This window comes from Daldinia vernicosa (assembly GCF_022497035.1).
Source record: "Daldinia vernicosa strain CBS 139.73 unplaced genomic scaffold F5Y00scaffold_7, whole genome shotgun sequence".
Lineage (NCBI taxonomy): Eukaryota > Fungi > Ascomycota > Sordariomycetes > Xylariales > Hypoxylaceae > Daldinia > Daldinia vernicosa.
The window spans coordinates 38,753-64,377 of NW_025953923.1; the positions used below are offsets into that span (position 1 = coordinate 38,753).

At 47.3% G+C, this 25,625-nt stretch overlaps 8 protein-coding genes across 8 annotated transcripts; 6 read left to right on the forward strand and 2 right to left on the reverse strand.

The window, feature by feature from the left end:
- The first annotated feature begins 142 nt into the window (after window positions 1-142).
- F5Y00DRAFT_227446 (cysteine proteinase) lies at window positions 143-3,025 on the forward strand. The gene has a single exon (XM_048006483.1). It carries the CDS (start codon window positions 390-392, stop codon window positions 2,637-2,639), a length of 2,250 nt encoding a protein of 749 aa, XP_047868102.1. The 5' UTR covers window positions 143-389; the 3' UTR covers window positions 2,640-3,025.
- Window positions 3,026-3,077: 52 nt separating this feature from the next.
- F5Y00DRAFT_227447 (alpha/beta-hydrolase) lies at window positions 3,078-4,171 on the reverse strand. Its single transcript, XM_048006484.1, has one exon. The coding sequence runs from the start codon at window positions 3,956-3,958 to the stop codon at window positions 3,161-3,163; it is 798 nt and encodes a 265-aa protein (XP_047868103.1). The 5' UTR covers window positions 3,959-4,171; the 3' UTR covers window positions 3,078-3,160.
- Window positions 4,172-4,217: 46 nt separating this feature from the next.
- Window positions 4,218-6,417, forward strand: F5Y00DRAFT_227449 (phosphoglycerate mutase-like protein). Its single transcript, XM_048006485.1, has 4 exons — window positions 4,218-4,658; window positions 4,718-4,851; window positions 4,910-5,058; window positions 5,113-6,417. The coding sequence occupies exons 1-4, from the start codon at window positions 4,502-4,504 to the stop codon at window positions 6,152-6,154; spliced, it is 1,482 nt and encodes a 493-aa protein (XP_047868104.1). The 5' UTR covers window positions 4,218-4,501; the 3' UTR covers window positions 6,155-6,417.
- A 411-nt stretch (window positions 6,418-6,828) lies between these two features.
- Window positions 6,829-10,105, forward strand: F5Y00DRAFT_258587 (Sec8 exocyst complex component-specific domain-containing protein; the record flags this gene model as incomplete). The annotated part of the gene is made up of 2 exons (XM_048010731.1): window positions 6,829-9,383; window positions 9,445-10,105. The coding sequence occupies 2 exons, from the start codon at window positions 6,829-6,831 to the stop codon at window positions 10,103-10,105; spliced, it is 3,216 nt and encodes a 1,071-aa protein (XP_047868105.1).
- A 3,383-nt stretch (window positions 10,106-13,488) lies between these two features.
- F5Y00DRAFT_251235 (cell wall assembly and cell proliferation coordinating protein) lies at window positions 13,489-15,092 on the forward strand (the record flags this gene model as incomplete). The annotated part of the gene is made up of 2 exons (XM_048009808.1): window positions 13,489-13,507; window positions 13,561-15,092. The coding sequence occupies 2 exons, from the start codon at window positions 13,489-13,491 to the stop codon at window positions 15,090-15,092; spliced, it is 1,551 nt and encodes a 516-aa protein (XP_047868106.1).
- Window positions 15,093-16,181: 1,089 nt separating this feature from the next.
- On the forward strand, window positions 16,182-17,322 carry F5Y00DRAFT_227453 (UPF0220-domain-containing protein). The gene is made up of 2 exons (XM_048006486.1): window positions 16,182-16,470; window positions 16,612-17,322. Exons 1-2 carry the CDS (start codon window positions 16,378-16,380, stop codon window positions 17,032-17,034), a joined length of 516 nt encoding a protein of 171 aa, XP_047868107.1. The 5' UTR covers window positions 16,182-16,377; the 3' UTR covers window positions 17,035-17,322.
- An 18-nt stretch (window positions 17,323-17,340) lies between these two features.
- Window positions 17,341-18,533, reverse strand: F5Y00DRAFT_227455 (TOM7 family-domain-containing protein). Its single transcript, XM_048006487.1, has 4 exons — window positions 18,194-18,533; window positions 18,101-18,129; window positions 17,988-18,024; window positions 17,341-17,924 (listed from the first exon to the last, which is right to left on the reverse strand). Exons 1-4 carry the CDS (start codon window positions 18,265-18,267, stop codon window positions 17,903-17,905), a joined length of 162 nt encoding a protein of 53 aa, XP_047868108.1. The 5' UTR covers window positions 18,268-18,533; the 3' UTR covers window positions 17,341-17,902.
- A 100-nt stretch (window positions 18,534-18,633) lies between these two features.
- On the forward strand, window positions 18,634-20,613 carry F5Y00DRAFT_227457 (uncharacterized protein). The gene is made up of 3 exons (XM_048006488.1): window positions 18,634-18,853; window positions 18,921-20,366; window positions 20,422-20,613. The coding sequence occupies exons 1-2, from the start codon at window positions 18,834-18,836 to the stop codon at window positions 19,960-19,962; spliced, it is 1,062 nt and encodes a 353-aa protein (XP_047868109.1). The 5' UTR covers window positions 18,634-18,833; the 3' UTR covers window positions 19,963-20,366; window positions 20,422-20,613.
- The last annotated feature ends 5,012 nt before the right edge of the window (window positions 20,614-25,625 follow it).

The following is a 25,625-nucleotide window of genomic DNA, read 5'->3' on the forward strand; positions in this document are numbered from 1 at the left end:
ACTCTCCTCCATTTATTATATGTTCGAGTACCTACCTATATTGTTCAGGACCCATTATAAATAGACTGTCACATCAGCCCTGCCTTCAATACAGATTACACAGTCAGACAGTATGTACCTATAAGTAGTCCCCGATTTTATCTCCTCCAATAAAAAACACAACCATCTCATTAACCATCCCGTTACAAACATCGAACAAGTGCTTTCAGAGATATCTACCTTTCGCATCGCCGTACGTGGATATAAATCTAGAGACGTGCAATTAGAGAGATATGAAACAATTTCCTCACTGCGATGGCGACTTTCGTCAACAATAAATTATTGTCTTAAAACCCCACGGAAGTTATCTCACATGTTCCATCTTTCAACAACAGTCCACAAACTCCAGGATGCGCTCCCACCCTTCTAAGGCACAACCCGACCGCCTTAATAACGATTATACTTATTACGTCCCCGATATCTTATTAGAACGATTGCAGCAACCCAGCGTCCTCGTACCGCTACTTCTCCTTCTATTCACTATCTTCTACCAGTATCTCCATTCTTCGCCCTTCTCGCGACCACGACATCCCGGAGAGCTTCTTTGGGACTTTATAGTAACCATAACCCCCGCGACTGTGCTCTATGCTCTCGACGGCTGGCTCCATCCACCTACATTCCCGACCCCGGGATCTATGTCATCGACACAACCTCGATCGCACGCCACCAAGAGTGAACTTCTTAGACGAATACTTGGGATGGATGGGCCAGGTGGCATAATAACATCTGTTGCTGACGCCGGCAGAAGAAGACTTTCTAGTCTATCAAGTAGCACGCTTGTCAAACATAAGACCGACCAACCCCCCGGCCTAGGAAACTACGATAATTCCTGCTTCCAAAACAGCATCCTTCAGGGACTATCGTCACTAAGGCCATTCCCCTTATATCTTGCAAGAGGCCTCGAACAAGATGGTTCTGATAGCGATGAGGAGTTAGGCTCAGCGAGTTCGTTACGAGATCTCATTTCGAAGCTAACGGGCAATAATTATAATGGGAAGACCTTATGGACGCCGAAGAAGCTAAAATCTCTAGACACTTGGCAACAGCAAGACGCCCAGGAATATTTCTCTAAAATACTAGATGAAGTCGAGAAGGAGATCATGAAAACAGTAAAACCTACTCCCCATTCACCCGGATTTGAAGTGGCCGGTATTAGGGATGATACCGAGGATAGCCAGCACAGTGATGACAGCGGATATCAGTCACTTCCAGTCCTTTCTAAAGCCGGATCAGACGCTAGACTTTTAAGAAATCCACTTGAGGGCTTACTAGCACAACGAGTAGCATGTGTTCAGTGTGGCTATTCCGACGGACTTTCCATGACTCCATTCAACTGTCTCACCCTCAATCTCGGACTTGAGCAAACAGAACACGATCTCTATGAGCGACTGGATTCTTACACGGATTTAGAGACAATCGAAGGAGTTGAGTGTGCCAAGTGTACGCTATTAAGCTATAGGAAGTTGTTGAAAATCCTCCAGTCTCGTAGAGGAAACGACGCGACCGAGACTGAATTACGAAAGCTTAATTCCCGATTAGAAGTTGTGGAACTTGCTCTTGAGGAGGACGATTTCCAAGAAACTACCTTGAAAGATAAATGCGAAATACGGAAACGAGTCAGCTCGACCAAGACCAAGCAGGTAGCTATAGCACGCCCACCCCAGAGCCTTGCCATTCATATGAATCGCTCGGTATTTGACGAAAATACGGGTCAAATGTTCAAGAATCTCGCAGCCGTGCGCTTCCCTAAGACGCTTGACCTTGGTCCATGGTGCCTAGGGAGTGCCGGCGGACCAGCTGGCCTCATTCAGGGAAGGATGGATTCTACCGCCAGTGCTTCTGATGATGAAGAGCAATGGGTTACAGATCCCAAGTCGTCGATGGTTTCAGGCGATATAAAGCCTTCTAGGATTAGCGGTCCACTTTATGAACTACGCGCGGTCATAACTCATCAAGGACGACACGAAAATGGCCATTACGTTTGTTATCGAAGGCATCCCTGTAAACCATCGAAACTTGAAGACGAAGAATCCGACTCAGGTATTGGAAGTGATAATACCGCAGGAGATGAAAGTACCCTAGCCGACGGGGTCGACGGAGACGATGGCGAGTGTACCGGCTCAACTACAGACGCGAAGTGGTGGCGCCTAAGTGACGAGAGTGTGTGGGAGGTATCCGAAGAGACTGTCTTGGCACAAGGTGGAGTATTCATGCTTTTCTACGATTGTATCGATCCAAACTCTGTTCTTGTCTCTACAATTCAACATGAAACAGAACAGACGGAGCCAGACAGCAGTATCTTCACCCCTTTCGGAGGCCAGGATATTGATAATACTGCAGAAGCAGGTAATACCGAGGGATTAGAGGATAAACCTTTGGAAAGTGGCGAGCAAGCCCACGATATACCCTCAACTGAAGAGCTTTCGGGGCTGGTCCGGACGAACGATATCACTAGCCCGCTAAGTGATGATAATCCCGGGGTCGAAATCGATAGTACACAACCACCAAAGACTAGGCCTCTAGGGTCGATTCTTACGCCGCTCCTCAAGGACGGCGAAAGGGTGGATCCCATAATCCCCCTTTGCCGGCCTAATAGTTGAGGGCGAGTGAAAATAATCGGGTCTTTCCTAAGCGAGTCTCCTGTAATAGCTGAATTACAATCGGCAATGAATGTATTATAATAGCCTGCTTCTTTGCATAGCCACGGCGTTCTGGTGGAGTGGATGATGGGAGATATTCCAGGCTTTGTATTTAACTATCATGCAGCGGATGTGTACTCGTTCAGGCGTATGTAGCCTTTGGTAACAACCCCTAAAGGGGTCGGTGTCGAGTTTTCTGTAAGGTAAACAACTTGACCTCCGTCGTTCGTTTACGTTTATGGGACATGATGTTCCTTATGATGCTATCGCATAGTAAAGTGATCATTAGAGCACTTGGACACACATATATACACGTGTATTTACCAGGTACCTAAGGCATATCTATCAGGTTAAATGAAATATAATTAGATGTATCTGGTTCCCACCAAATAAATTACACACGGCTTATTTCGGTGAGTTCGTAACATCTCCCGGCATTAATAGTGACTATATGCCCATAGTATTTGACATGATGACAGGCTCTACCACCCGCGTAATCTCTCAGCGAAAAACTGCATAATCGGCAACATCTCGTCTCTGTTCTGAGGCATGCCGTCGTCATTTTTCCTCCACTTGACTTCCCGTACATCTACAAACTCCCTTTTCAATAAATCTATCGCATCTTCATCGAGAGTCTCGCTTGACCTGCCATGACACGCTAACACCGGCGTCCGAGCCTTCTCTCGCGCGCTCACCGTCGATATCATACTCGACGGCAATGGCCCACCAATCGACACGACGCCTTTAAATGCCGCGCCCAGCACAGCTTCGTTCCCTTCTGTCACGTCCACGACTTTCTCGCCCTCGCAGAGTTTTGACGCTAGGCCTAGAGCCAGCGAGCCGCCTTGCCCGAAGCCGAAGAGCAGGATATCGTTTGTCTCCCAACCGCACTTCTCAACAAGCGTCTCGCGGATCAGTTTGCCCAGGACTAAGCTCTCGGCCTTCGTAAATCCCGGATCGGGGTCCAAGTCCCCGGTTGCCGGCGACAGGGCCAAGTCATCTCCCCAGTGGAAATGCCGGGTTGGCTGCGCGGCTTCGGCGGGTGGGAGACCTAGGAGAGAAGGGGGGAGGGGAGACACGCCGCGCACGGAGATGGCGAGGACGCCGGGTAGGTTTATGTTTTTGGCGAAGGTGGCGAAGGAAGCTTCGGAGTCCCCGAGGCCGTGGAAGAGGATTAGGATGGCGGTGGTGGTTTCCGGAACTTCGGGGAAGATTAGGGATGTGTGTAGGGAGGGGGGTAGGTGCTCGAAGTCTTCTGGTTTGGGGATTCTGGTCGGCATTTTTATTTTATGGAGGTTATGTCAGCGGGGAGGTGATGGAAGCTGGTAGGGTAGTTTATTGGTAGATGTCCGGGAGCCGGTGATGCAGGAGACATCCAGCAACGTTCTAAACCGGAGCCGGGATCCACCGGTACGGGGAATGGAGGTCCTGCTAGTGCGAGATACTTAGGTACCTATGACGTGCAGGAGGTAGTATACTGAATCGTACCATCCATTGTCCAATGGAAGATAGTATTCGATAGCTCTAATCCTAGGAAGCGGGCTACATTATAGCACTACTACATTTCATGGGTGATGAACCAAATTGGTAGTTCAATCTCCGACCGGCTTAGTACCGCCTTGGAAATAACCACCCGCACAAACCAGAGGACGACAGTTCGACACGTGCGTATCACGCTGATAATACCATCTTGATTTTACGAGTGTTACTCCTAATGCTAAAGATATAGTATATATTCGTTCTTGACCATGGCTGTTAATTTGAATGATGGACTTTCCTTTTTACTTTACGCGCTACAAGCCGATAGCTAAAAAGACAGCATCATGCAGATATCACAAGTCATTATCATATCTCTAGTATCTAGAGTCTGTAATGCGGTAACACAATATCTAGCACCGGTCCAGGACATAAATTTCCCTAGCAGTGAAACCGCGACGAACCCCCTTCAATGGCTGGGTGCTAACGGGCCATGGCATGCGGGTGAGGTTCCAAAATACCCATATAGCCTCGGATTTTACTCATCATATTACTATGACCAGGCCCAAATGTATTCGGAATTTCACCTGAGCCTCCTCAAAACTGTCATGTCGATCGAGCCGCCTATGTCTCGAGACACGGTTCGAGGTACCCAGACCAAGGAGCTTATGATGGGTGGGTGTCGATGTACGAACGGGTTAGCAATTTTACCGTTTAATAGATTTCCTTGATACCAGCTAACATCTCGTAATTAGTTTAAAACCGGCAACTATACTGCAAGCGGGAGCTTGTCATTCCTCTCAAGTTGGCGGCCGGTCCTTGAAGATCCCGCATCGCAGATTGGCATGGAAAACCCTACTGGTATAAAGGAGGCTCTTGATATGGGTTATGCACTACGTACAAAGTTTGCTATAATTCCATATCTTTGTTCTTGGAGTAATTAGGCTGACGACAGCAGGTATCCGGGCCTTTACCGAGAGGGAGACGAGTTTATGGTATGGGCTAACAATTATACTCGGGTTCTCCAGACGGCGTCTATGTTTATTCGCGGCTACTTGGGGGTCGCAGTTTCTCAGAAGGGGAGCATAATCTCGGTCACATCTCGAGGTTTCCCGGCTGGCGTTGGGGACTCGCTGGCCCCCTCAGATATGTGTCCTAATTTCAAAGATTTAGAGGGGGGAGAACAAAAGTCAACTTGGGATGAAATTTGGATCCCGCCTGTTCAGGATCGTCTACAGAAGCTGATAAAGGGGAACTTATCTTTGACAGCTGGAGATATCGCGCAGATACCCTATCTATGCGGTTTCGAGAGTCATATCACGGGCCAACTTTCACCCTGGTGCGATGTGTTCACCGATGAAGAGTTGAAGCAATACGAATACTCTAATGATCTCCGTTATTACTATGGTATTGGTCCAGGTACAGACCTCCCCAAGAAGATGATGACGCCTTTCTTGAGTGCACTCGTTGGCATCCTGCAAAACGGATCTACTACAGGCGTAGGGGTAAACGGCTCGACTTTCAACATTCCGAAGCTTCTAGTTTCATTCTTGAATGACGGACAGTTAACCGAACTGGTAACCGCGAGCGGCGTTTTCGATGGACAATCCGCGTTGTCTGCTACCGAGAAGGACGATAATAGACTATGGGTAGGGTCGCGGTATGTGTCAATGAGAGGCACAATTGCTTTCGAACGTCTAAACTGTACCGTGAAAGGGGATGGTGAAACTGGGGCTTATCCCTCTGACGGGTTGAACAACACATACATTCGCATCCGCTTGAATGATGCAGTGTATCCGATACCTTCTTGCAATAATGGGCCTGGAGCATCCTGCAAGCTGAGCGACTATGCCAAACATGTTGCGGAAAAGTATGCCGCCGAGGGGAACTGGATTACGAACTGCAATGTTACAGTTACAGAGGATACGCCGGCGACGGTGAAAGGAGCAAGCTTCTTCAGGGATATCAGCAAACCATGGGTTAGGCGGTTAGCTGTTTGAACCTTTAAGTCTTTTAGTTCAATTACTAAGAGACTGGGAATGAGTTGACGTCTTCAAGGAGGCTTAGCAGTGCTTGGTATGGGTTTGATGGAATTTCGTCTACTTTAGGTACCGTACTAGGTAGGTACTTTGTACGGAATATACTTCATGAGATAGGTACGATAGACGAGTTCGTGAAATACCTTTCTATTTAATGTAGCACTTAAATAAATGATTATTATTTGAATATAGATTAGACTGGTAATACAGTAATAATAGTATAAGTTGAAAGTGAAGCTTGTAAATGTAATCTGTAGGTACGTGCAGCGGGTCTGACAGGTACCGCATTTACTAGGCGCATAGGCCAATCCTACGTTAGCCCCGCCGGTCAGGGTCAAGACCAACTTTAAACCTTAAAACAAACGATTACCTTAGCAACTTTCCGTGTCGCATATCGACAACAATTGCCTATCACTTAAAGTAACACAATATCAAATTGGTTCGACATAGCCGACAAGTAAATCTAACCTTTGCCATAGGTAAATAATCCTACCGAAGTCACGAGAAAAAGGTGTTGGACCTTACGAAATCTACGAAATCTACGAAGCAGCTAGCATGCTATAGCGCCTAGCGCAGTAGCTTCTACCAGCAGCCCGCTTCAGCTCCTCCCCCAAACCGAATGTATAGTCGCGATCATGTCCAATCGGTACGGCGGGTCATACCGCAACGGTAATGGCTACGGTTCCGCCGCGAGGCAAGACGAAGAATATGATCCCTTTGGCGATGGCTATACGAGCGATCGCTTTGGCACCCCTCCTCAGCAGCTAAATCCCCGAAGACCGCCCCTTGAATCCGTTCGGGGTGCTGGTTACAGCTCCTCGGCCTCTAGAGTCCAGCGCACCAATGAATCGAACGCCGAGAAACAGATAGGTCAGGTACTTGAGCTCATCAAGTCCGAATGGCCTGCTATGGTTCAGGATGACTGCATACCCGTCTCGTTAGCACTTCAGTTGCTAGATAACAGCTCTGTTGGCCGAGCACACGAATATAGAGATTTTAAGAAGACACACCAATACTTGCAGGACTCTCTCAAAAATATCGTACACGAACACCATCAAGGCTTCAATAGTTCTATTGGTACCTTTCATAAGATACAAGGGAGTATACAAACGTCCCAGAAACGCGTGCGTGCTCTGAAAGAATCTCTGGCAACGTCAAAAACGAGTCTCTGCGCAACGGATCCGGAACTCAAGAAGTTTTATAAGACGTCGCAGATGTATGATGAGGTTCTACAGACATTAAATGAACTGGAGGACTTGCGGACAGTACCGGACCAATTGGAGGCTAGAATATCAGAGAAGCGGTTCTTAACTGCTGTCGAAGTCTTGCAAAATGCACTGCGAAAACTGCGGAAGCCGGAACTCGATGACATTGGAGCTTTAAGTGACCTGAGAAGCTACCTTGCTAACCAGGAAACCGCTCTGATGGACATCTTAATCGAGGAGCTACATGAGCATCTCTACCTGAAGTCGCCCTATTGCCAGGAGCGGTGGCAGAACTTAGCCAAGAATCAGGGTGCCTACAATGAAAACTATACCGACCCAGGCATTCTTACTCCATTTCATTTAATCCTAGATACGATGGATCTTGAGCGCCCGGTAACCGAAGATCCCGCAAAGAACCCAGAAGCCGATACCTTTTACTATATTAGTCTTGTCGTTGAGTCATTGAACAAGCTTGGCCGCTTGGAGAGCGTGGTTGATACCCTGAAACAACGGCTCCCGGTTGAGTTGTTTTCTATCGTAAACGAGACAATAAATGAAGTTGATCAGAGACACCCTAGCTCTTTAAGAGGCGGCTCAGGCAACGCACAGGGCCTGCACATATATGGCAGCAGGGAGACGCATATGCGTGCCGATGTCATATATGACCTATTATGGACATTGTATGGTAAATTTGAGGCTATTGCCGAGGGCCATAGAGTTTTCCACGAAGCTATTAAGGCGCTCATTCGACGGGAGGGTGCTGGTAACAACAGCTCCCTCCTCGGGAGCTTCAAGGAGCTGTGGAATCTATATCAAAACGAGATACGCTCCCTTTTACACAATTACGTCACAACGGATGCAGATGTCTACCAATTTAACACCTCCCTTAGGCAGGGTATGATGCTTAATGGTAATAAGGACACATCCAGGGAGCATCTATTCAAATTCTCCGAGGCGGATCCTAAATCCGTCGAAATGACTACCGAATATGAGGCCCTGGATGGGATTATACGAGCTGCAGTTCCTGGTCTCACATCCGCGTCCCAAAAGAAACAGGCTTCGGACAAGAAATCATCAGCTGGTAGAGAGTCGAGGAAGAGTGCATATACCGGAGCCTTCGATAATAGAAATGCACCTGGCTCCTATAAATCTCTTGTGGAGCCAAGCGTATTTAACATGAGTCTTCTGTTACCGCCGACTCTAGTATTCCTGCAACGCTTGAAAGCCATCGTCCCCCCAGGGTCGGACTTGGCTGCAAGCACTCTGACATCCTTCCTTGATAATTTCCTGGTTAATGTTTTCCAACCACAATTGGATGAAACGCTTAGCAAATTGAGCGATACAGTATTTGGAGAAGTAGATTCGTTCCAGCAGGACCCGGCCTGGGGCTTGGTTGCGCGTCGGCCAGTCTTCAAGGGAACAACAGCATTTTTTGCTGTCATTACTGCTTTCTGTCGCATGCTTGGGACGATTCCTCATGATCAGGCGCTGAGCTCTTTGATTATCTCCCAAATGGCAAGATATTATGATAGATGCCTTGCGTGGTTCAAATCACTCGTCGCCAAAGCGCAAGAAACCACTACGATCCCACAAGCGTTGCGATACTCTGCCGAATTGGCTACTAGGGATGGAGACATACAAGAGACAGCCAAAAAACTTTGGACTTCGGACAATCTCGACCATACGTTGATTGAAAAGGAAGTTGGACTACTTATTATGCACGCTAATGAACGATCTCTTGAGCCAAGCGATATCATACAAGACCGCGATGTCATTTCGTCTCTGTGTCTTCTATACACTAGCATGAAATGGCTTTCGGTAAGAATTGTTGGCCTGCGACATATTACTAGGTTCGACACAGATTCTTCTCAGCCTACTCTGCCGAAGAACCAGAATCGCCGGTGGACTCTCCTGAACGACGCCAGCAAGTCTAATGGTGAGGATCAAGGTCCCATATACCTACCGATGACGCAGGAAACCGTCCAGTAAGTTCTTCAAGCTTTCTTGCCATTCTTTTCCGTAACCACTTGGCTCATTATCTTGTAGGTCATTTGATAATATAGTGTCCTCCTATGAGGAATTCGCTGGTATGGTACTCCTTACGTTGCATATGGAAATCCGATGCCGTATTATCCATTCTCTCAGGGTAGCGCTCTCTCCCGAAACAGCACCATACGTCCTAGGTGAGCAGGAGATTAAAGAACCCGACCAGCCGGTTCTGTCGTTGAATTCCGAACTCGTTGCCTACGATGAGACGATTGTGCGCTTCCTCCGCGACAAGGAGACGGCGTTTGTGCGGACAGGCTTGGGCTTGCTCATCAACACATACTTAGTATCCAACGCGCTCGCTACGCAGCCTATGAACTTGCGTGGGTGCGAACGCATGCAACTAAACATTCTCGTGCTCCAGCAGAACCTTAAGAACATCGAGGCTGGCGTAGATCTCACGCGTGCGGCAAACTACTATAGTCTATTCCAGGATGGCCCAGACCAGATCATCGAAAAGGCCAAACGTGATAAAGAGCGCGAAGCGAATGGATCTCCCGTGCCAGAAGCGGAGAGGTTTACTTACGATGAGCTCAAGGCTATGGTTGAATTATGCTACAGTGAGCAGCTTGCTGATCCGGAGAGGGGTGTCGCCGCTGCTGCTAAGAGGAAGATGGGCGAGAAAGTGTTGGCACTGAGCGAGTTCATGTGGCAGAGTTAAAACGTTGGCTTATTTGCATTGCGATTAGGAGCGGCGTGTTGTAAGCCGGTGTTTTTGGAATTGCGATTTATAGTATACTACGATATGGACGAAAGTTTTTTGGGGCGGAAATATCTATATCGTTTGTGTATAAAATTACCTAGCTTGAATGTTCAAAAGCTTGGCGGGTTAGGCCGGTACCTTCTCCCTAATGAAGGATGTAGACAACTTTGGAGATAGCGATATTACACGAAAACTGTACGCAAGGGAGAAAGTAGCACAGCTATTGTCTGGCCACGTAATGTGCCTGACTTTGTTCTCGTTTACCACCACCATCGATCATTGAGCAACCTTCTCACGTCTAACACATTACGAATGCAGTTATTGTTGCACTTCGGGGGAGATAGGACTCCTACCTTTTCTTCTTCTTCCTTTTTTTTTTTTTTTTTTTTTAGAGAGAAATCTGGTGGCTTAGAGACTCGTTTCAACTGGGTTGGGTGGCGGTGGGATATTTAACAAGGTAACTGGTGTCACGTTAATTGAAAAATTCCACGATACGAGGAAAAACACGAAGATTTGGCAATGGGTGAAATGTAATACTTGTCGCTTCCACCAAGTAGATATTCCTCCTGCGGCTATCGCCAAAACCGACTCGCCGAGAGGTGCAGCTGCGAAGAACCCCTGATAAGTTGACTGGCTGAGGATCGACGCTTGTTGCGAGATCAAACCTTGGCACTTCCCCCCGATGTGGCGGCGCGTATCTGCAAAGCTTGTCTACTATTGTGTTTGGTTTGCCGTGTAGGTATTAGATGAATACCATCTGATCTTTAAACAGCAGAAACGGGAGATAGCTGATGTTAAGTATATTTAATTAACTCTAAGTTAGCAGTTAGCTAGACCAAAGGAACAAAAGGAATAGTTTTACAGGCTCTTGGCCTGCTTTAGTTAGGGGGAAATGCTGCACACATTTGCAACAATGCATTCAAGGGGCACATGTGGACTATGGACTTATTTACGTTCCTTAATATTTTTCTTCCTTTGCTGCACAGCGGTGACGGTGAGAGATACCGTATCGTATCAGGTGTACAATCACCAATAGGAGACGGTTTAGCACAGATCTTTTAGATCATGAGGCGTCGGCTAAGGCCAAACAGACGACGGGACCCTCCTTTTGGCGTTTCCTCAATGTGGCGTTTGATGGGGACTCTGACGCGAAACAATGGCATTCGATTGGCTAAAAGGGGGAAACGAGAAAGGGAACAGGAATCCTCGATCTCCAATAAACAGAGGACAGACGAGTTGGCACAACGTTGCCCCCCAAATGTGTTTTATGCACTATGACAATATGACAAAATGACAATAATGTCGTCAGATCAAACGTCAAATAAGCGAAAGAATTTACTGATGTAGACATTGTTAATGAGAAAGGAGGCGACTTTAACGAGGGCAACATTAAAAGTAGTATAAGTGATAGATGTAACTACATACATTATAGGTCAGTATGTATTAATGGCATGGGCTGCTTAATACCTTGATATGAATTAGCCCCGAACTTGCTAGGCCGGTTAATTATTACCTTATGCTTCACCAGGTTCGCCTTCATACTACTTCCAACCGTTAAGTGATTCCATCCCGGTGGTGAAACTTAAGGCAGTACACGTCGAAATGAGACCCCGTAGTCTAGAACCTCTAGTGTATGTACATGGAAGGGCCCAAGCTACATACATTCCACATGCCTAGGTATGTATGTACTTTTTAAACCTCCTGAGGTAACATCTAGAAGTTTCAGCGGCAAGAGCCTCACTCCCTATTATTAGTAGCTACACATGTAGGTGGTGAGGTTATGTAGTGTAAAGGTTAGATCCCATGTCCCTTTTTCTTCTGTGTTTATTTATATCTACCGATACCTTAGCATGCAGGCATCATACAACAAATCATACCTAACATTGTTTGTTGTTTAAGCACATTAAAAAAAGAATATGGGATGGAAGCAGGATAAGCAGGATCGAGACGAACTTGAATTGACCTGCCTCTCCCAGATAATAGGCACAAGTACACTAGGTAGGCTCAATGGGGGAAGTTAATTTAATACTACCTAATTTGTACCATTTATACCGATCTGTACACGCTGCGTACCTAGCACATACGTAAAATTCAGGATTGTGGAACTAATCGGTATGTGGTTACACTAGAGGTACATTCTTCTTGCATAATTTCGCACTGTACTTTACATCGCAGTTTTCGTCCGTTCTGCCCAAGTTCTCGCCCTGCAGTACAGTGAGAAATGAGAACCATCTCAAGGTACCCAAGTAAGTCACCTAAACTAAACTAACCCAAGCACTGCAGCATAACCGTCGCTAATCCCCCCTTGAATAGGCGCGTCACCCACTGACCATCAATCCCCTTGAAATTCAACATTGGACGAGCCCCCTTCCAAGTTCCAACCTTCATCCCATCTCCGGTTCTACATACACTCACATCGCGTCGCAAACATCGAAGGGGGGGAAACAACAAAAATCATCTCCTTTGCCCTCCATTCATCTAAAGAATAATTCCGTTCGTTTTTTTACATTCTGAATTTCACACCCAGTCTCCGCGGTAACTCTGCGAAAACCCGTCAAAATCGCTAAAAAAGCTAGGACGCGCCAGAAACCCACACTCCTTCTAGAGATCCACCTCCCAGGTCCCAAATAGTTACTAGTGATTCAGGTCCCAGGATTCGAGGATATTGCAGGTCAAACTCAGCAACAATATCCAGCCAAGCTTGCATCAAAATAAAAATAAAAATATCCGCGTCGTTATCAATCTCGAGTCAACCATCGCTTCGTTCCCATTTTAGCGAATCGATAATTTAAGGAACAAGGGAAAGCTGGATCTGAAATGACAAAGATATTGACGTTTCGATAAAAAAAAGCCCAGTACCCGCCCATTCTCCACATAGGATCCCGACCAGTCTCGTCTACCTCCTTTTTGTGGTAAAGGGGAAAAAAAGAGATAACTATCATTTCCTCCGCTATATGATATACTCCAACGTTTACGCGCGCACCTCTATTACACCAACGTCCGTTCCATTCGGGGTACCGTTCTATCTTTATTCAGCCCTACACGACTACATTTCCAGTTGCAATTCCCCTTAGTCGTTGTCGATCTTTCTTCTTTAGTCATAAAAATCGCCAATACGGCTATTCCGTCGCATACTTCCAAATAGTTTTTGTGCCGGATCGCCTTGCTCTCTTGAGCATTGCTGCTATACTACACCTCCTACGAAGTGCAATTTTTATCTCTAGGGACTCGTCAAGCTAGAACCGCCCAACATGTCGTAAGTTAGCTTCCAATTTCTAGCTTGCGCTTGCTAATTATGAACATCTAGGCTCGGAGGAGCTTTTCGCTCATTCTGGCACACCATGACCAGTTATGATCGACGTGAGTAATCCGATGTAGTTGTTAGTTATCGCATCTACTTACTTTTCTTTTAGACTCATCATACGATTCTCCCTATCGAACCGGTCGCCATGTACCTCTTAATAGACAAGACACCCTCACATCGGTTGCTACTGCTTCAGAATCTCGAGCTGATATTACGTCCCCGTACATTGACGAACTTGGCCGGTTATCTAGCGGCATGGATGGCACATCGTACTCAGGCGTCGGTATTCCAGTAGCATCTCCTCTCTCTCCCAACTCTAACGGTCCATACTCTCCTGGTTTACGGTCTCTCAACGCTCAACGCCAAAACGGCAAGGACGATGGATTTGAAACTGTTAGTAGCCCTGGAGAAATTCCGATGCAGTCTTTTGCAAACGGTGCGCCTCCGGCACCTCCGGCGGCTCATTCATGGAGGCGGATAGATAAGTGGGCCGAAGAGAATTATCCAGAATTGTATGATCAGCTATGCGAAGGGTGCACAACCAACGACTTAAACGAACTAGAACACCAGCTAGACTGTTCGCTACCTCAGGATGTTAGAGACTCCTTAGCGGTTCACGATGGGCAGGAACGCGGAGGTAATCCAACTGGAATTATTTTCGGTTCTATGCTTCTTGACTGCGAAGAAATCGTTCAAGAATGGGACCAGTGGCGGAGAGTTAATCAACAGTATCTTCTTGAAACGTCGGTCGCGAAGCCTGCAGTTCCTTCCAAGGCATTCGGCGGCAGCAGTCAAGCGTCCTCATCCAAATCTGCTCCTGGTTCGCCTAGTTCGCATGGATCACAGAAAGAGTCCTGGAGACAGGATCTTCAGGCTCGTCAAGACTGTGTTCCTTCGGGAGCAGTTCAACGAGCCTACGCGCACCCTGCTTGGATTCCTCTTGTACGAGATTGGGGCGGAAACAATCTTGCTGTTGATCTTGCTCCCGGTCCAAATGGTATTTGGGGCCAGATCATTCTCTTCGGTCGGGATTATGATACGAAGTATGTCGTCGCCAGGTCTTGGGGAGCTTTCCTGTCGGTGGTTGCGGACGATTTGAACAGCGGCAAGTGGTTTGTTGATGAGGATACTCAAGAGCTCAAGCTTCGCGAGTTTAAGTCGACTCGTGTTGAGCCATCTTACTTCGATATCCTAAGGTGGAGGATGGACCAGAAGCACGGACGCGGCGCCAAAGTAGCCGCCAAGCGCAGATCGCAGATGCTAGGTATACCTACCTCTCCTGGAGGTTCGCCTTATGTTAATCCAGCGGATGCCGGTGGAGAGCCCCGAGGCCGTACTTTGCAGCGTCTAAGTAGTCCGTCGCCTCTAGTAAGCCCCAATCGTCCCGGTTTCGGAAAGCCAAGTCCTCTTGCACGAGTTGCCGAGGAAACGCCCAGCTCGGCGTCTAAGCCAAGCGCGAATGGTACTACTCAGCCTAAGCTAGTAGAAGTCGAGACCCCTCGACCTAGCGATGAGACACCTAAGTTTCCGTCGATTGCTGAGGCCAAAGGAAAAGACGTGACACCGCCGGAATCCACGAAGACAAACGGTACCACCGAAAGCGAAGACCTAGAAGAAGGGATGAAGACCATTGAGATCTGATATGAAAGTTCGACGACCGACAACGAAATGCATTATAACACGACTACTTAATAGACAGCAAAAGGGAGGCGTTCAAAGGTCAGAACCGGTGCAGATCAGCATCGCCACTATATTCGGCAGAGGTCTCGTTTCTTGTAGCTGCACGCACAAATCTTCCTGATTAATATTCCACCGACGTTGGGACCCATTGATAGAGCGGGATTTGGACATCCCTTCAGCAGGACTCGACCAAGATCCTCGACGGCACATAAAGATTTTAATTCAATAGGTGACATGCCACTATTCTTGTACTAATACCATTCGTCTACTTTTATTCAGTTCTGGTCGTTCACCCTCTTTGATATTATTAGGGGGGTGGCTATATGGCCGGATCTGGGTTCTTCCGTTCGTGGAGATAGAGACAGAGATAGCGAAGCGGCCAGAGATGTTTGTACAGTTGGTTAGCGAACCTGTGGCGGTTAGGACTGCATTCTGTCGACGTAGTAGCATTATCAAAGGGGTTTTAGTTTGTAGAGCCGCGACAGAGATTCGAGCTACCGACAATGAATAAGAAGACGAAGAAAGGCGTTCAGGGAGGAGTCTAGCGTCGAGTCTCGCAGGCGTTGGTGGTAGCACATCGTACTCGGTCAAGGTTTCAGGACTCAATATATGACTTTAGCACACTATGTATAGGGAGTGGGCGCCTAATCAGAGACACTCGACGAAGGCATGGGGACAGGTACCGTAGAGCTTTTTTGAGCTTTTAATATAAAACTGATTGAGAATGATGGTTGAAATTTCTGTCGTAAAATGTCCGTCATATCGTCATCTCCACCTCATTAGCATTGTATACCTAAGGTAGGTATGTATGAGTAAAGTTAATTAATCGTAGAATCAATGCTGTGGTGCTGCTGGATACACAAACCTTACTCCACGGACCTGCATAAGACGCACGCGGCACATGTGCATAGACAGTATACCTAGGTACAGTGTAAAAGGGGATCTATCACGTGCCGATACCACGCAGCTTGTTAATGCCAAGACTCTACCGGGTCGTCATCAGCCTCATCAATCAATCAATCAATCAATCAATCAATCTATCTATCTATCTATCTATCTATCTATCTATCTATCTATCTATCTATCTATCTATCTATCAATCTATCTATCTATCCCCCTAAGCTCGGAACCCCAGCTAGAGCTAACGACCGACTTGTTCCTTTCCACTAAACATCATTATATCCATCCCTCGGCCTTCGATAGGTCTTGTTGATTCGAAAACCCGTCTATCCAAACGTTCACGACTATGGAGGAAGACCGCCTCTTCAAGTTCCGCAGGCCTGCTTGGCTTAACAGCGCCTGGGCGCGCAGCGCGGGCGTGTATACGGCGGGTGCGCTGGTACGTTGATGATAATACCGTCTCTCTCTCTCCTCCGTCCCTCTCCTCTCATGCCACCCCTCCTTCCCTTCCTCTTCCCTATCCGCTACCTATGGTTGGTTTATTCCGCTGCTTCCCGGGCTAACCCGCCGACCCTCGCAGTTCTCGCTCGCATTCTACATCATGATCGACGCAGCCGTATGGTCGAAATCGCCCCTCAACGGCTCGGACGTACACGTGACGTTTGTGGACTGGCTGCCGCTGATCTTCAGCTCGCTGGGCATGCTGATCATCAACTCGGTGGAAAAGGCGCGCTTGTCGGCCGATTCGTTCTCGTACAGCGGCTCGGGCGTCGCGTGGAAGGCGCGCGTCGTCTTGTTCCTTGGCTTTGCGGCGCTGGCGGGTGGTATGGCCGGGGGCGTGACTGTGTTTGTGCTTAAGTTTGTCGTGCCGAATGTTGGGTGGCCGATGATGGGGATGGGCGTGGAGAATGTTGTTGCTAATGGGCTTGTGATGCTGAGTTCGGTTGTGCTGTGGGTCAGTCAGAATATGGAGGATGAGTATAGCTATAACCTGTCTCTATAATGAGGGCGGGAGTTGAAGACTCGCTATCGTGAGTGAAGGGTTTAGTAGGGAGGCTTGCGTGAGGAGATCCTGAAGCTCGAGATGATAGGGAGGTTGCGGTACTAGGACGGATGGATGCCTAGTCGCCGGGAAGATTGAACTACTATTTATTGTACAACACAGCAGAAGCGGCATCGCGGTATCGCGGCATGGGACTGGTCCAGGCGAGGCGAAACTAGGCGTGTAGTAATTCAGGGTTTGTTTAACTTTCTTCGCGGGAGTTTCAATATCACATATATTCAACTGGCACTGCTAATGACTTCACGCTTGATTATTATAATTTATTCGTTGAAGCTGTTTGTCTTAATTCGCTATTTTTAGCGAAACTCGGTGGTGAAAGGTGCGTAAGTATTACACTTCGCGATCGCAGCGGAACACAGCTAGCCTCAGTACTAACGAAATCCTTTGCTCTCGGTGGCAATGTCAGCAGGTTTGACGTCGCATCTTCCATTTAATTTCCCATATTCGTAGCCAGATACTGTTAGCTCTACTCCATTTCGAGGGAAACGAGACTAGGCGCTACTTCATTAGAAAACAGACCACTCGCCCACTCGCACGTAAAGTATGAGAATATAGAGACAATATATCGGTGTAAGTGGTATAAGAGTTTCTTTATTCATTATACTTTACATAGCCGCCACCAAGCGGCATCGCATAGACGGATATATCATGGACTTTTCATGAACGCCACCCCCTTGCACTGTAAGGCCTCGAAATGTCTACCGACGTCCTCAGGGTCATAACCATGAACGAAAGCTTAGTGTTTGCCGAAGCAGCAGAAGTAGTAGTAATACAGAGATTCTTCTAGTATACGCCTCGCCATGACATACTACGAGAGAGGAGACAGCAGTCTATAAAAGAACATTAGTAACTTTGTGCTGGAGACCTATATCAAGGGCAGGGTAGAAACATACTTGATGATCGAAGGACGTGGGTCGCTGCGCGTGTAGCCTGTAGTAGTTGTGCGGTTAGATATTGTCTTCGTAAAGCGTTCGTCATTTTCTTATAAAGGCCGATCAAGGCGTACCTAAGTAGAGTATCAGAGGCAGGTAGCCGCTATAGTATGATGTTAGCATCGTGAACATATTTAAATCGTAGCCATTGGAGGGGTAGCGCATACTAGTGCATTGCGACTCGTCCGATTTCAATTATCTTTCCAATGCGCTCCTTGGATTCTTCCGAGAGGGCGAACATGATGGGCAATGCTATTCGACGAGAAGCGAGCCGATAGAGTGAGAGATCGTAAAGTTGTTAAGGATGGATGACAGCGACTTTGGCCTTGTTCGTCGTTTTAGTTGATGCGAACGTAAGGAATAACCCTTTTGAGCTTTATGGAGATGTCGTATTTGCTATTTGCTATTTGCTTGACGATATTTGAGCTCAAAATTCATCTGATAAGCCCGTTGATAAACCGGGCGGGACAAAGAATAAATAAACGCTCGATGTAATTGGTTCAAGTTAATGAGTGGGTATTAAATAAAGTTAGGACCAATCAGAGCCAAAGACAATCAGAAGCCACAGATGGCTGGAGCTATCCCTGCTATCTTCAACAAGCCTCCAGGAAAGTTTCAATGTTGGAAGTTTTGGAAGCTTCGATAAGTAAAGGGACTCCACAACAACACTCACTACTTGCATGCATAGTACAGGTACAGTATACGAGTCGCGACATTCTTTTTACAACATCTCCCTTTAGACTCAACTTCGCGGCGACGCAAGATAGAATTTTAGCATAGAAGTTCACCGAAGAGCGTCGCATCAAGATGTCGGGGGCGAAGCATTGGTACGTTTCTCACGGTTTACACGCCGACACAACATTCGATTATACTAACTAACTATCGTAACATCAGGGAGCAAGATAAAGAAGCCACCGTCTATGTGGGTAATATCGACGAACGCGCTACTGATGCTCTGATATGGGAGCTGATGGTCCAAGCCGGCCCAGTAGTCAACGTACACCTCCCCAAAGATCGCGTGACACAATCCCATCAAGGTTTCGGTTTCGTCGAGTTCAATGGCGAAGTCGACGCCGACTACGCCGCCAAAATTATGAACGGAATCCGCCTATACGGCAAACTCCTACGCGTTAACAAAGCCTCCGCAGACAAGCAGAAACCCCTCGAGATTGGCGCCGAACTCTTCATCGGTAACCTCGACTCTATGGTCGACGAGAAGGTTCTCTACGACACTTTCGGCAGATTCGGCACTCTGATCGCCCCTCCCAAGATCGCTCGCGACGACAACGGTTTGAGCAAGGGTTACGGTTTTGTTAGTTATAGCAGTTTCGAGGCTAGTGACGACGCTATCAACAACATGAACGGTCAATTCCTCATGAACAAGGATATCAGTGTGCAGTACGCGTACAAGAAAGATGGCAAGGGCGAACGCCACGGAGATGAGGCCGAACGAATGCTTGCAGCTCAAGCAAAGAAGCACAACGTTACCATCGAAAGCCAGCCTATGCCTCCCGCACTCCTTCAGAACCCTACTCCAGCTCCTCCACCTGCAGCAGTCGTTCCTCCGCCAGCTATGGCTACTAGTGGATTCGACCCTTCCATGGCTGCCGGAATCCCCCCTCCGAGACCACCGGTAGGATTTGCTCCTCCTCCTCATCGTGGGCCTCCTCCGCCATTTGGTGTTAATGGTGCGCCTCCGCCACCAGGGGCCGGAAGACCTAATGTTCTACCACCCGCTCCATCAGGATTACCCGCTCGTCCCCCGCCCTCGCAAGCTGGATATGGCAGTCCGGCAGACTTCCATCCCGGTGGATTCCGGATGCCCCCTCCGGGCTTTGGCCCTCCCCCTGGCGGTGTACCACCACCTCCTCCCGGATTTGCTTCTGCCCCTGGGTTTATTCCTACTGAAGGTCAAAATCCGGGCTACGGCCGGTGAAGCACGAGATTAGGGCCCTCTTAGATCCCCCAAGAATAGAACATGGATCTTAATCCGTCACTGTTTGCCGGTATTTGCACATAATCATAATCGGAGCTCTCTATTACATCGTAAAGAGCATGTCCAGTAAGGATATCAAGGAAGCTCTCTTCCCCTTCGGGCAGCATTACAGCAAAAAATTCGTCTTCCTCGCTACTAAAGAGGCATCCTTGCGTTCTCCGTTGGTTAGTGCGCACGAGCAAACGGTGATAATAAAAACACGGCGGGGCAAAGTCTATGCCATTTAGACAATGATCAAAGCGACATCATTCACAGAAGAACTGGGCCATCGGCTCGAGAACCCTCGTCTATTAATAAAATGGCTTAGTAACTACTTTGACAAGTATGGGGAAAGCCAAGCAGGGGCAAGTTTACAACTGCTGCTTGCAATTTGAGGTCATCGCTAACAGGTAGTAATAGCAGGAGGCAGTAATCAATAGACGAATTATGTAAACTATGAAAATACGTAGCTGCGCGCACGTTATTGTATTGGTCGTTATAGATCTAACTTGACATACTCTCTAATCTTGTTGATGCCAGTATCTCGAGGTCACATTGGATGTTATATCAGCTTGCTATACTATTGAGACTTAATAGAAATCTTTGAAAAAGCGTCATCACCTTTGAAAAACATTATGATATAATACTCATTTGCATACTTGCAATAGTGTCCCCTTTGAAACAGTAGCAATGTATTTATACTTTTCTTCGTACGAAACGAGATACGGGTTCGACTTACAATGGCGATATAAATTACCTGTCTATTTAAAATAATTAGCACAACGATAATATTTTGCCGCGCTCTACGCTCATTTCAAAAGAGATATATCATTTCTAATAGCGCGCCCGCCCATATATATGCAATTATTATTATATGTCATCTTCATAAACCCTATACACTTAGGACGAGACATCACTCCTTTCAAAATAATGAAATCACATCCTCTCTGTTGCTATAAGTTAATCGCCTCGCCTCCTCTGTACTATGTTCCAAGAGCCTCCAACCCCAGCGCTTCACTATATCCCTACAAGCCTCTCCATCTTAAAGACGATCACCTCTTGGGTCCCTAGCCTTCGCAAGATAGCATGTGTATTAGATCTTAAACGCAGTGCCTCAGCGAAGTATCTAACACCAACCCGCCGCTTGCAAAAAAGACATCAGTCTTGTTTCTCCGTACGAGGGACCCAGCGTTCGAAGCTTTACCTTCACTAACTGCTGTCCAAAAAGTTGGTCGTGATCTATTTGCACAATCAAATCCACTTCCACGCTCGATACAGAGACACAGTAAAAAAGAGCTCCCATATTGGGCCGAAAGATTCATTGATAGACTCTTAGTACTAGCCGACGGTATCATATCACAAAAGGAGATACAGGGACAAAGTGATTGGCATGCAGAAAGACCAAACAATATGGCGCTCGAGGAAGATCAAATACAGACTATGGTGAGTTTTCTGCGACTGGGTATGTCCACACATGCCCCGTACAAAGTCAAAGGCCCTATTAGGGCCGCTATAGAAACGGTATGACCTGGGGCCCACGTCGTCCACCAAAGCCCACGCCCGTCACGTTTTCCTATTACTCCGAAACCCGATTTGGTATTTAGATATGATTGCTCCAAAATCCTTTATTTAAATATACAGCAAGATATATACAGCTTAGGGCATGTCCAGAATGCAGAAGGCGTATGGCCCCCTTATTTATTACAAAATCGAAAAGCAGTTGCCCGGCCTGGGAAGTAGAGAACCAGATTCTCGACGCTGCATTGCCGGCTTTATTAACACACATAGTAAGTAAATTAAGACGCCAATGGTATCGCCGGGCGTGTTTGGCAGACGACATGTTAAAATTCTATGTAGACGGGGTCCGGCATTCCCGGTCGATCCGGGATAGACGATGAACCTCTCAGACATACCGCGTATGCTTTCAATCTTTTAACTATTATGTCTGAGTAGAATCAATATAAACGTAGTATTATACTACTTGGCAACACCCGGAAACTAGGGCGGGGGAGGCCGGAGGATCTTAAGGGTGTTAAGGAATTATTTGGGCCGAAAGAGCAGTGAGCGTTATCGCTTGATGAATCCCAACCTGAAGCAAGTGGCTTTGGGGATATGCGACTACGGCGTCCAAAATACTAACAAGCGTTGGGTAGCCAGTTCACGTGCTAGATTCTCTCAAGTGTATAAGCTGCAGGTTGTCGGACTGCAGGTTTGTGGCACTCGCATCTAGCGATCTGGCACATGGGAAGTGGTGGATTTGTCTCGCGGATCTGTACTGGGCGATATATCATCCAATAGATATTCAACGATGTCATAATTAATATAGCATACCTAGGCATCTAACTCCCACTGAGTTGTTTTATATTGCCTTATCTGTATGGAAGAGCACGTATGTGGTTATTATGGAACTTACTCCAATAGCAAGTAATGATTTCACCGCTATTTTGAAGAAAGAAAGGGAAAGAAAGAAACTTATGCAAGCCTTTATCTGCCTATATTCGCACAACAGATATTCTTAAGCCAATCGAGAAGGATAGCTTGGGGGAGGGGATTAAGAGGCTTTACCTACATGCAAGAACCGTGCCCATAGTAATGGCGGTAGAAACTATGCAAGACTATGCAAGTGGCCTACTTATCTCGGTCTCGAGGCGTAGAAGCGTTAAGGGGGCGCTTTTGTGTGCGTTCTTAGCGTAGATATTAGATCTGGACGGACATACTCCTAAGCTGTGATCCTCCAGTGACGGTATAAGCTTCGACCAAGCTTCCTTTGTGTGACTTGGACTTCAGCTTCACTAGAATCCTCAACTGGGTAACAACCAAGCTGAAATCCTATCAAGTCCTTGTAATCTACTGTTGTCTAATCCTCAGTTACCTATCACCGGTTCTATAGCATCTGCGATATCGTTGTATAAGTGATGAGCATGTCTATTGGGGTTAGCTTCGTACTTCCTCTTTTCTTCGGAATTTGATAGAATTTAAGAGTTTCGTTTTTATCTTGGCGAGTGAAAAACCGACAGTTAGCAGAGAAAGTGGTCTTACTGTGTTGGGTAAGCTTTAGTTAAAATCAGCGTTGATGAGAACATGCTGCTATGAATTATTTGATTATGAGCGAAAAGTCTTTAGTTCAACACCAACATTTTCTATGACCCTATGGCTTTGGACTGGTAGTAACTCTTGTGTGACTTATTATTAGACTGTGAGAACCTTGTTGAGTAGCTATCCTCTTCAAGCCCCCCTCCATCTATGGCCCCGATCCTCGACAGCGTGCTTACGAGTTACACACGCCGGGGGTTAGGAGAACCCACAGAAGCAGCTAAGTCTCAAGCATATTTGCACTCTTGACAGCGGGCCAATCCTTGTTCTAGTGAGCATAGCTGGTATACCTAGTCCTTAGCTGTCTCCTATCGCGCCCCAATACCCGACAGCCATCGTGAACCAGATTAGCGGCAAATGGGTTGGATAAGCGACTGCGTAACTATTCTAAGCGCTGCTGACGCCGGCAATATTGGACTATGGGCTTATGGGCCACGATAATTAAAGTAGGAAAAGCGCAATGTGATACGTTAGGGCTACGCTCAACACTTGGATACGTAGGGGACTAAGAGGGAAGACTTTGCCACCCCCCCGTTACGGGCCTTTCGTTCAGCTTGCACAGACCGGCCAATTTCTATGAAGTCTGTCTTTACCTCATGTATGTATATATTACTTGAAGCGGTTTTTACTTGCTACAGTGCTTAATGCAGATTTACGAAAAGGACTTCCGTCCAATGGGGGTGTTAGGGGGCATTGCCTTGCGAACAGGAATCTCCTCCCTAAGCCATCAGCCATCGTCCGGCCACAGGTCGGGTGACACAGCGTTTTGGGCGAGCCAGTCGCATCAGGAGAGGGGGGACCTTTTCACCCAACCATTGATTCCTTGCCTAGACGAAGATGATGGATGGGTCCGTGAACCGCTAGATAGAGTAGAGCATAACATAGCACATATGTATGTATACAATGGGGCCAAAAATGATAAATGAGCGATCTGGAAACCCAACTTACAATGTCACCATCTGTCAAAGATCCTGCGCTGCAAGATCATGTTACTCCACAGGGGCCTCTTGACGTAGATGGATGGGTTTACAACGAACTGCTCCTCGTCTGGGGAAGATCGAAGAGATAAGAGAGAGAGACACAGTGTTGCAGCAGCGGTTCCTTGTGTTCGCTTGTTCTGGACATAGCGTGTCGTATGCAGCAGAGCAGATCTTGGACGAAAAAAAAACATGTTATGTATGTATATCCCTCTGTTGTAAATGCGGTGTGGTGTCCGCACCGGATGAAGACAAACCACTACTGGCAGCGAGGACGAGACCAGCCCACTCCCTTCCCCACGGTGGCTCTTGTGGCGCTACGGGAGAAAATGCCTCCTGCAGGTGATGCCGGGGAACTTTCAAGATGCTTCCGTCGGTGCGGACTGTGGTGGCCGTAGATATGTGTGCTGCCGTATGTAGTAAGTGGGTGTGTGCGCGTCTGCCATTATAACTCTGGCAAGGGCTAAGCCAAGTCTTTTTTCCCCCCTAAGGAGAACAAAAGGATCTAGATGTATCGTACCCTTCTTCTCATCGCAGGGCTGAAGACATGACCTCGAAACAGCGCCGACTAAGGAAAGACATTGGACCCTGTGGCAACTCAACTTAACGCAACGCAATACAACGCAACGTATAACGACAGGCTGATTTACCTGGAAAGTGAGTATGATAAGGGGCTGAAAACTGGACCTTTTTACTACTACTATACTATAATCCACCAATCCACGGGTGCAACCTCGGTCGTTGCGTAAGGCACCTGGAACTCTATGGGGATGTCTCGGTTCTTTTGCGCCATGGTTTTTAGATTAGCTGTTGTGGCCGTCTGTCTTAGACACTACGTATACTATGTACACGTATGTACGTATGTATGTTGAGCTCGCTCTGTAGTGTATAGCCGCTCAAATCACCAGTGTAGATGTTTCAAACTCCAGAATGCAACCCCGCCTACATCGCCTACATCGCCGACCAAACGGACGTATGTATGTCTCTTGTTCGAGAACCCCTAACCTAGTCTGCCTCTGCCTCGTACGAGTTGTCGAGAGAATGTACTTGTTTAAGGTAGCTATAGCAACACGTTGCAGAGGCGACGTTCTAGACTGTCTTGACCGGTAGAACACAAGTTCACGTTCACCTATGGTAACTGGTATCTCGCGTAGGAACCATCTCGGCTTGATTTAACATGTAAAAAGTTATTAATGTAGACAACGGTCGCTTCCATTCGGCTCGACTCACCCTAAAGACCCCGGCAGGTTTCGGGCCTTTCTCGATATTCGCCTTCTACTACTTGATGCCTAACGAAGGCTAAGACGAAGGGTCTACGAGGTGTATATTGCCTCGGCATTTAGAAAGCTTATCGAAGGGTTCGTTACATGATCTCAAAAGCGGCTCAACTCATAAATCGTTGCATACCAGGGCTACAACGCTCGATGGAAGATCCTCTGGCCAGGTCTCCTCCGAACGTCCTTTTTCTCTTCCTTCTACTACATATTACATAGCACAATTCGTATTTGCGGCGACGTCCGTGGAACAGTCACCTGGCCGCGGCTTAGTTACGGA

What these genes read in the sequence shown, in the direction of transcription:
- F5Y00DRAFT_227446 (XM_048006483.1), top strand. Translation starts at nt 390, where the DNA reads ATGCGCTCCCACCCTTCTAAGGCACAACCCGACCGCCTTAATAACGAT.
- F5Y00DRAFT_227447 (XM_048006484.1), bottom strand. Translation starts at nt 3,958, where the DNA reads ATGCCGACCAGAATCCCCAAACCAGAAGACTTCGAGCACCTACCCCCC.
- F5Y00DRAFT_227449 (XM_048006485.1), top strand. Translation starts at nt 4,502, where the DNA reads ATGCAGATATCACAAGTCATTATCATATCTCTAGTATCTAGAGTCTGT. An exon ending in TAACGGGCCATGGCATGCGG is followed by an intron (nt 4,659 to 4,717) that starts GTGAGGTTCCAA and finishes TACTATGACCAG; the next exon opens with GCCCAAATGTATTCGGAATT. An exon ending in GGTTATGCACTACGTACAAA is followed by an intron (nt 5,059 to 5,112) that starts GTTTGCTATAAT and finishes TGACGACAGCAG; the next exon opens with GTATCCGGGCCTTTACCGAG.
- F5Y00DRAFT_227453 (XM_048006486.1), top strand. Translation starts at nt 16,378, where the DNA reads ATGGAGGAAGACCGCCTCTTCAAGTTCCGCAGGCCTGCTTGGCTTAAC. An exon ending in TGTATACGGCGGGTGCGCTG is followed by an intron (nt 16,471 to 16,611) that starts GTACGTTGATGA and finishes CGACCCTCGCAG; the next exon opens with TTCTCGCTCGCATTCTACAT.
- F5Y00DRAFT_227455 (XM_048006487.1), bottom strand. Translation starts at nt 18,267, where the DNA reads ATGTTCGCCCTCTCGGAAGAATCCAAGGAGCGCATTGGAAAGATAATT. An exon ending in GGACGAGTCGCAATGCACTA is followed by an intron (nt 18,130 to 18,193) that starts GTATGCGCTACC and finishes ATCATACTATAG; the next exon opens with CGGCTACCTGCCTCTGATAC. An exon ending in CCACGTCCTTCGATCATCAA is followed by an intron (nt 17,925 to 17,987) that starts GTATGTTTCTAC and finishes GTTCTTTTATAG; the next exon opens with ACTGCTGTCTCCTCTCTCGT.
- F5Y00DRAFT_227457 (XM_048006488.1), top strand. Translation starts at nt 18,834, where the DNA reads ATGTCGGGGGCGAAGCATTG. An exon ending in ATGTCGGGGGCGAAGCATTG is followed by an intron (nt 18,854 to 18,920) that starts GTACGTTTCTCA and finishes TCGTAACATCAG; the next exon opens with GGAGCAAGATAAAGAAGCCA.